General features: G+C 41.1%; 1 protein-coding gene across 2 annotated transcripts in view; it reads right to left on the bottom strand.

The window, feature by feature from the left end:
- The window catches only part of dtd1 (D-aminoacyl-tRNA deacylase 1), a 14549-nt gene extending 7367 nt beyond the window's left edge, over positions 1–7182 (bottom strand). For both annotated transcript variants that reach the window (XM_035660048.1, XM_035660049.1), the window contains exons 1-4: positions 7065–7182; positions 6609–6699; positions 5683–5918; positions 4576–4673 (exon numbers count right to left, since the gene is read on the bottom strand). In XM_035660048.1, the coding sequence (XP_035515941.1) occupies positions 4576–4673; positions 5683–5918; positions 6609–6699; positions 7065–7107 (468 nt within the window). In that variant the 5' untranslated portion in view covers positions 7108–7182. The remainder of the gene's footprint in view (positions 1–4575; positions 4674–5682; positions 5919–6608; positions 6700–7064) is intronic.
- Positions 7183–9784: the final 2602 nt, after the last annotated feature.

The following is a 9784-nucleotide window of genomic DNA, read 5'->3' as shown; positions in this document are numbered from 1 at the left end:
TCTAGATAGGGCATTTTGCATTTTTTGCAATTTTCAAGGCCACCATAGTTTCTCCAACACGTTTAGAACAGTAGAGTGAGGTGAGGGGTATTCAGTTGGTTGCAATCTGCTATATGCCACTACACCCTAGATGTTTATGTATCAAATAACTGTGTGACATTCACAATTTTGTTGTAAAAATCTCTGCTAGTAAAGCTGAGACAAGTAAAGTTGTAAAATAGAATAGAAATGCTTCTTTGGCTGAACTGTAACTGAAACCTTATCAGTCTGGGTCTCCTGGTGGCTCAGTGGGCAGAGGCACACACCATGAACGTGCTGCATCATGACTTGCAGATCATGACCTTTGCAGTACGTTCAGTATTCACCCAAAGGTCCCAGCATGCATGCGAATTAGTATAATTAATTAAACAAAGGAGAAACACATCAGCGCCCGACCAACACTCCACATCTGACTCGTCTTTGTGAATACACGACCACTTCTATTCTCTCCTCATTTAGAGCTATTCTGAGTTGTCATATGATCACTTCAATGAGTCTATTGTTGTGACTGCATGCACTGCCTCTCACACACTCCAAAATAGCCCTTCCCAGTGCCACTCAGCACAACTAGTCACAACTCCAATCAAACCCGCTCCTACTTATTTTCTCATTGTATTCCTCACGGTCCATAAAACACCACAACAGTCATGATGAAGTAGTTATGCTACCAGTCATCTAAAAGGCCTGTAAACACAGATGCTAAAACTTTTATGGCTGCGGGGTAAATATTTATGACCTAAATGTCATCTTAAAAATCCAAAGCATTGCATAAGACATTACATTATTCAAAGAACACAAAAGAAATTCAGTGTTATTCCCATTTGAACCCATTAACATGCTGTAGTATCAAACCAGGCTTACTGTCTTTGTTGATGATATAACATCTGGTACATAAAAACCTAGGGAGATGCATACTTTAAACATCGTAATACAAAGTGGACACTGTGAACAAACATACAGGCTTCTTTTTGCCATATTAAAGCTACTTTCAAACCCAAAACTCTGACCCCCAGCCCCATAAAAACCTGACCTAACATGACCAAACATAATTTCTGTGTATGTTGATGTTCAGCCCACACCCCAAAACAAAATGCAGTCAGGTGAACAAACAGAAAAACTCAAGACCCCTCTGCCATTGATCCCGTCCGTTCCCAAAGAGAACATCCAAACAGGATGATTTTCATTGCTCTGGATAACACCATTGTTTGCTGGCCGCTTGACCCTGCAGTGGACTAAATCCCTGATTCATGGAAAGAAAGGGACAGTGTCTATTGGCCGTTGCTTCATTTTCCCCCCCTGTGCCAAGCTTAGCCTATTGGCTGGCCTTATATCCCTCATGTTCGGCCTTGGCTTTGGCTCCTCGGGCCCCACAGCAAAACATCCCAAACAGACAAGATTAAAATTCTGAGGACTGCTTAATATCCCTCCCTTTGGGCGAGCAACCAAGCCCACCAAGGGGAGAGCAGCCAAAGCATAAGGATGTTAGCCGAGTTCCACGGAAGTGACCAGAATTGTTTCAGGAAGATGGATATATGAACTTTTTTCGTACGGGTGGAATTAGAGGCTGACAGAGGTGTATCCCTGTTACTGAGAGGCTTAGAAGTGTTCTTACATTTAAATGGTTTAATATCCTCATTACTTGGCTTCTAGTTTGTACTTTTATCAATGCTAGGGAAATGTAGCTTTTTTGTAAATACTGCAGCTGTCTAGAAATGATGGTTTATGTAAATAGAGATATTCAGATACTTGCAGAAATATATTTCATTTACAAAAAGGTAAATACAAACACACCCTATTACGGCCAGGTGTGGTCACATCATTGCCAATATGACCCTAAGGTTATGGTACTAATGCCCGATACCAACACTTCCTTTAACCCTGCATGGCTTTAGGGATGCAGTCCATCCACCACCTCACTCGAGACTGAAACGTCTCTACAACTACTAACGATTACCATGAGATCTGACAGAGGATGAAGCCTACTGACTTTGGTGGTCCTGGCAGCTATTGGATGGATTGCCGGGCAATTTGCCACAGGCAATTAAGATCCCTAGAGGACATATCTAATGTTTTTGGAAATGCCTAAATAATTCATCCAGTGCCGCCATCAGGTCAAAACTCCAATTTAGCCATTACTTTGGTTTATGACCAAATATCTGAAAACTAATGACATACCCATCAGCTTTAGCTGTACTGTATGATAACATGCTAAACTTAGATGGTAAACATGATGACAATTACCTGCTAAACATCAGCATGTTCACACTGAGCATGTTAGCATTTAGCTCAAAGCATTGTTGTATGCCCATGTACAGCCTCACACAGCAGCTAGCAGGACTTTAGATTACGCCTTCCATATCTTTATTTTGAGAATTGTAAACCTTTTTATACAAAACCTTTAGCAAAAGAAGCAAAACTTAAAAAATGTTAAAAAGGACCAGTGTGCAGGATTTAGTGGTATTTAAAAGTCAGATTGCAGATTGCAACCGACTGAAATCACTTGACTCAACCAAGCGTGGAGGAGAAACTATGGGCTGCACAAACTACAGTGGCCGCAAAACTCACAGAAAACGCAAAAGGCCCTGTCTAGAGCCAGTGTTTGGTTTGTCTGCTCTGGGCTACTGTAGAAACATGGTGGTTCAACATGGCGTATAAAAGAGGACCCACTCCCTCTGTAGATAAAAATGGCTCATTTTAAGGTAAATCCAAAGATTTCCTAATAATATTATAGTCAGGTATAACAGTAATGAAAACATAGCTATAAATATTATATTCAGTTTCTGTCAATAGATCCTCCTGAATCATACACACTGGACCTTTAAATGTTATCAAAACACAACCAGCCATACAAGAACTCAACTGCCTCAATAAAATAGTCACTGGCACTTTTAAGACTAGTTTAGTTTAGTTTGCTAAAATTATTCAAATCATTTTACTCTGGACATATCTGGTCAGTACTAAAACCATATTGAGGTTTGATACTCCACCATGCCATTCATAAGTTCTCAGAAACCTAAGAGGACATCAATTAACTTATCTATTAATCGACTATTTATTACAGAGTTACACATGTCCTCGTTTCCAGAAGAACAGCAAATCCAATTAACAGCCAGACCTGCCGCACAGTATGCACTGCAAATGATACAATATTAACCTTTTTAACACTTTGTTTGACACTGAGGCATACAGTATGCTGAAGTCAACAGAGAACAGGATGAGCATGCTGGGAGCAGGCCTCGTCGGCTCCCACAGGAACAGGTACTGCAGAGGGTGAGGTGGCAACAGCGAGTTTCCCAAAGCCTGTGCATGTGGGCTTGTGCTGCCAATCATCTGAAGCCTACACATAACGCCCTGTCACCCACACGTGCACACACACACACAGATGTAAACCCGACAAAGCCAAATCGGGTGTGCTTTCAGCTTCACCGTGGGGGTGACTGAGTGAGAACACTGAATGAATCAGTCCATTTCCACAGGGCTATGGAAGAGGTGGCAATGGCAAACATCAATCTTGGCAAGGACATGCTGGTTACTGTCTGGGTTTTTTAAGTTCTTTTTTGTCTATTTTGCATTGTATTAACAGAAGTAAACTGTAGAGTTTTTGATAATTTTCTGTGTCTTCCATGCTATGAGCGATACTTTTCATATTATACAGTCTTTTGATTCATTGTAATACTGATTAGTGCAGCTTTAATGGTCATAATACATGCTTGCACACATCACATACTACATCATTTAATGTGTCTCATAGTTATGATAATTGCATGTATTATTATATTTTTGAGTCTCACTTTAAATACTTAAATACATTTTCTATTTATTTGTGTTGTTGTTTATAGTTGTTATGGACACTTATTTCATTTCCACTGAAGGTTATAGTATACAATGTACTGTTATATTTTATGTTACACATTAGGTTTGTTTTTCCAACAGTAAATAGTGTTTATGTAGTTTAAAAAAAAAAGTAAACTATGAAATATCAATATTAGTTTTGGACTCAAATCCGATGTGACATTTACACCTACATAATTAAACACACAAGGTCAGTGGTAGCAGAAAATAAACCACAATTTCAAAAAGGCCTCATTAAAATCATTTTTTCAAAAAACAACCCTGTGCTCTACATGTAACATGAGAAACACGAGCCACTGCACACGACTGAAGAGTAAATATCACCACCTAGTGGTTTAAAATGAGAAATAAAATGAGTCCATGAACAGTTGAATGACACTTCATGCATGAATTCAAGTTGTGTAGAGGGATGCAGCTAAAGTCCAGCAGTACAGTGGCAGAGTGACAACCAGTTCATTTTACATAACTGCTCTGATTAACTGATTAACAAAACAACAGTTCATTTAAGGTCCCTTTACTAGCTTTTTTTCTGAGCTTTTCATTGCATCTCCATGACAACTGAGAAAACATCATCCACCCTGTATGGAAGAGATGAAAGCTCCAGTAGAGAGCCAAAAAGTGGCCCTTGAGTTAAGATTTTTCTGTCAAACTACTTTGTCCAAAACGTCCTACTCGATAACGTACCTGTTTGGGGTCTGTGGGACCAGAGGGTGAAGTAATTTCAATGGTAACAGGTCCGTCGTTTTGAATGTGGACTTGCATGTAGGCCCCAAACTTCCCGTCTAGAAACAAAAGACAAAACAGAGAGAGAGACAGGTCTTACAAGCCATTAAAACCGAGACCTGAAAATCAAAGACATAACCCCAAGTTTCATCTATTAGCATCACTGCCACAGTCAGACTACAGTTTACTAAGTGACACGTCCTAATATTAATGGTAAAGACAAGTGGAATTTGTTTAGCACTGACAGTGTGTGCTGCATCATAGGATGTGGGATAATGTGGAGCCTTGAGACATTGGGGACAAAAGACGAAGGGGCTGTAGGAGGACAGGAAGTTTCAACTTAAATGTTCTCCTTTCTTCCACTGGGTCCACGAGATTAATGACACCATCTGCACAATGAAGCTGTGGGCCGCGGCGGAAAGGCGCTGCATCATCATATTTCCTCTCTGGAGGGGAGGGGGCTAATTAGGAAGCCTTATGCCTCCCTTGCTGGGACAAGGTGTTCTCCGCACCTGCTCCCCGGTGGGCTGACCCAATTCACTGCCACCGTCACCGCGCCACAGTGCCGATAATCCGCACCTCCCACAGCCGAAAAAAGCCATAACCTTACGCTAAGATGGGAATAGAGGCGGGTAAACAGCCGGGGGACTGGGCGCCGATCCAAATTTAGAAGTGAGTGGTGATAATGGTGACCCTCCACACTTTTGTTTTAATAAGCTGCGGAAGCAAGTAGCTGTAAACAACCCCTCTCGTTTTGACCTCCACAGTTTTCACAATAAGCCTTTAAATTCATGCAATTTTTCAACTTTTATTTCACAAAGTCCATCACATTCCTCAGAAATAAACGCTGGCTATCAGCTACTCAACACGTAACCTACGGCTGACATTAAAAATGTTTAGCAGTAACTGCACAAATGGGACAATTATTCAACTGATTTTACTAAATCTGCCTGAATTTGAAAAGCCTGAATTTAGTGCTTTGCTAGCTTTCCTCTAAGAGCAGCAGGAACACTGCTGTAGGACAATAAAGTGGGACATTTAAGATGGCTAAGTCATCTGTTCACCCACCCTTAATGAGCTCTGGCTTGTAGGCACTCCTCATGTTCTCCAGGATGCTGTTGTAGAAGGGCTGGGCCAACTCTGCAGGCATGGCTGAGTGGAAGTCTGGCTTGTTGCCCTTTAGTATACACTGCAGTGTGAACTGGCTCACGCACAGAACCTCAAAGTCCTGGTCCATGACGCTCTTGCTCCACGCTCGCCCGTTCGCGTCTTCAAACAGCCGCAGGTTCAGGATCTTCCGTACGCTAGGAAAAAAAAAACATGAGGGATCAACTCATCTGCAATTGGGACAATCATTCTGATCACATAATGGCAGAGAACGTATTGGCTTTATCTGAAAGGACACACTGGAATGGGTTTTGTCTCATTAATATTGAAGTCTGTACTTACCCTCCAGGCAGACACTGGATGCTGTTCATGCCACAACATGAAAATCAACTTGGAACTTGACTGAGATATGTAATCTATTACAACAAGAGTTGAGTTCTCTGTATCTGTGGTTTCCACTTTCCTCTTATTAAATAAACTGACAAGCCCTGCTCAGGAGACATATTTTATGGATATTTCATATTATATTCAAAACTATGCAATGACCCAAAATAGTGAAGTAGTACTTAGTAACTGTAAGAAGTTTGTGTAAAACGAGTGATGTGGATGAATTCCTGTTTTTATACTTTATACTATTACTTTTGTACAGTTCTCTGTCAGTTTGGTGTTTTTTTCTTTTAAATCATTTTTAACAATCATACAAACGTACTATGCTTCATTTTGTAAAGTGATCCCTTGACCCCTGCCCTCAAGATACCTGAATGAAAAGGGTCTCTCTGGGTACCCATGAGTCTCCACTTTATGCTAATCCAATGCAGTTTTTGCATGTGCATAGTTACATAGTTCTGCATACTGGGGTCCATATAACAAGTTCCGCACATACTCACATGTAGTCGGCATCCCTCTGGGTGTCCTCCACTGATATACCCAGCAGTACACACAGCCCTCGACCTATCGAACTGACCTGTTCTTCTCCCACTGCAGGAAAACAGGAGAGGCTTGAGTGAGTGAGCTGCTCATTGACAGGTGACAGACTGAATGACATCAGTGTGTGTGGAGCACAGCAGCCAGCAGTCGGGACTGTCCTTCAGCTGTCAGTACCACGGACTTCCAGAGGACAACACCCAGCCAGCAGCGCCCTGTCTCCGGACAGAGACACGCCTGGCTGTCTCTGGAGCTCCATTCGTTTCGCTGGGAGTGCTAATGCTAACCTAGCTTGGTTAGCTAAAATGCGTGGTCAGCGTTAATAAATGGAGGTTATTAGCCTGTAAGCGGACGGTTTGGCGACACTATCAAAGGCGTCACAGCATGGCAGTTCCGCTCAGTCCAAAGCAGCCGCTTACCTGTTACAGTCGCCTTGGTGACCCGCTGAATGATAGCTTTCATTGTTTTGGTTGTGTTGGGGAGCACGCTCACACAACTTCCGCTGAGCTCTCACTGTGTGGGCGGGGCGTTGTCTCCATCTAGTGGCCGAAACACGCAGGACACATCCTCTGCTTCTTTCGGAGGTGGGCCGGGACAAAATGCTCTCTGTTCAAGTCACTGAAGCCAATGTGGCTGTCATTGCAGAATATAATGAACATATAACATGTGATACATTATTAAACAGTGTAAACACCCAACTGTGTATCAAATAGCTCCACCTGGGCGGCTACTACATAAAACTGCTACATGTTAATACATACAGTTTTGTCAAACAGCATGTTAACGGACTGTCACATGACACAACAATAGCATGAAACCACAAACACTCCTTACACCTTCATTATAGTTCCTTTCACTGAATGAAGCAATTAAGGGAACCTACTGGTCATGGTAGTATGGTACCATACCTGCTCTGCTCAAAGAACTAGAGGAAACCTGAGTACACAGTATATTACAACATGAGTTTATTTGAACATCATTAGTGCTTGTGGAAACTGCTTATTGTGGACAAAGGCGGGTGAAGCTCAAGGAACTTCTGTATTGATTCTGGCGACCCCTGTGGACAAAAGCGGTGGTGCTTCCACTATCTCATTTCATTGATTTCAAGGGGAATCCAAATCGACCATTAAGACTTACAATACAGACACAGTTAATCTTCTTGCTGCGGGTTATGTTTGTTCACATCGGTCATATAGAAGCATCAGTATTGAATTGAGACTGTTTCATAAGCAGTTAAAAACTCCTCGTAGTACATTTAATTATAAATAACGTGTCGACAGTCCATTATGGCGGCTCCCTCACACCTGGACAGGTGGATACTGCGCTGGAGATTATTTTACAAATAAACATAATGTCTTCACACAAAAGCGAAAATTCATAGGGCATTATAAGAAATGCTCTTGTTAATGTCAGTGTCCCATCATCCTTTGCACTGCTGATGCAACTATTTGTCTCCACTCCCAGGCTCACTGCTGAAGGATTTAATGAAATTGTAGATCCTTGTGCTGTATGGGACAAAGTCTTTCTTGTAGATGATGACAGTTTTGGTGTGGGGTGTCTGGTAGACGACCTCATCCAGAATTTCTGGCTTTGGCACCACTTCTTTTTTCTCTAAGAGAGGGAGAGTAAAGAGTGATCTTTAGAACTGATGTCATATGTATGTAAGCTGTGTGGAGGCAATGCAGTGTAACAACAAAAGTTAGCCATGTCAAAGTACAGTAGTTGATACTGAAAAGCAATTAGTTGTTTTTTAATACTTTTTATTGCAATAAACATTTTCAGCTACCAAATCTGACAACATCTACATTTGATTAGCTATTATCTTCCATTACTAACTCATCTAGCTAATTTGTCAAAATAATCTAGTACAGTCAAAGGCTGTTGTTATTGTGTCAAAGTCTGGTCTATTGTAACAGAAGCAACAGAAGTATGTATGTATCATTTGTAAAAAATATTTAAATCAATATTAAATAAATACATAATACAGACAGAAGATTGTATACAATCTTCCCTCAACAGGAAATAATCTGCTCAAAATTCATCCAAATCACTCGGTTTACACAAACGTCTTGCAGTCTGAGTTCACAGTACAGTTTTGAATACAGAGCCGGTCAGCCCTGTACGTTCACTACCCACACTGCATAGGGAGAGGATGAACAGAACTACCTCTCAAGAAAATAGACAAAACACCATTGTGGGAACAGGAATCAGGTAAACTTGTGTTTAATGTCAGCACATAACAGTAAGGTTAAGCTGATGTGCAGCTTCTAGTGCATGTCTCTGTCCTTATGTCTCACTACAGCTCCCAGTGCCATGTTTAGTTACAACTCTGTACTATAAGATGGAAAGCATTGACATTGACTATTGATTAAATACTGAATTTAAATGTTGATTAGGAGGGTATACTGCGGGATATGTTTGCACATCTCTCAGTAAATGATAACCAACAAGTACCATAATATACCACCATAGTATAAATAGTATTTTAGATTTGAAAATGTATATAAGGAAATCTGGGGAGCCCATTTGAGAGGCCTGATATTGTGAGACTGAAAGCTGCAGCCAGACGTCTGTTTACACTGTATAGCCAAAGCTCATTCTATAATATTATTATATAAGAGGACTGGACTAATTACCAGACAGCAGAGCCAAAGCTCGGTGTTATTTCTAATTTATGTTTCTAATATTCACTCATCTTAAGATTCTATAGAAAATATTCTATTCAGTACATAATGTCTATACCTCATTCTGTTCTGTATATCCACTTATTGCTAGACGAGAGAAGGAACCACACTGTTTTAAAGGAGGGACGATGGTAGTGGGAGCACTGACTGTCAGGTGTGGCCAACAGTTTACAAGGCTTACGGGTCAGGTAGGAGGGCCCATTAGCAGAATCCTGGAATATAATATGAAATATCCAGAAAATATGTCCCTTTGTCAGGGGTTCACTAAATAATAGACAAGGGGCCCCATTAGGAAAGGATGGATAAAGGTTGGGAGCCACTGGAAGAGCTGGGTGAACAATAACATACAGATGAAGTCAGACTTTAACAAGGGGGAATGAAGGTGACATGCATGAGACTCAGAGACACAGAAACGTTCGTGAATTAGCGAGCAGTGTGTGTTTACAGCATGTAGT

The sequence above is a fragment of the Morone saxatilis genome, unplaced genomic scaffold (assembly GCF_004916995.1).
Source record: "Morone saxatilis isolate NCDOM2014 unplaced genomic scaffold, NCSU_SB_2.0 Contig17, whole genome shotgun sequence".
Classification (NCBI taxonomy): Eukaryota; Metazoa; Chordata; class Actinopteri; family Moronidae; genus Morone; species Morone saxatilis.
The sequence above is the reverse complement of the archived record's forward strand: the minus strand, read 5'-3'. Positions and strand labels throughout refer to the sequence as shown.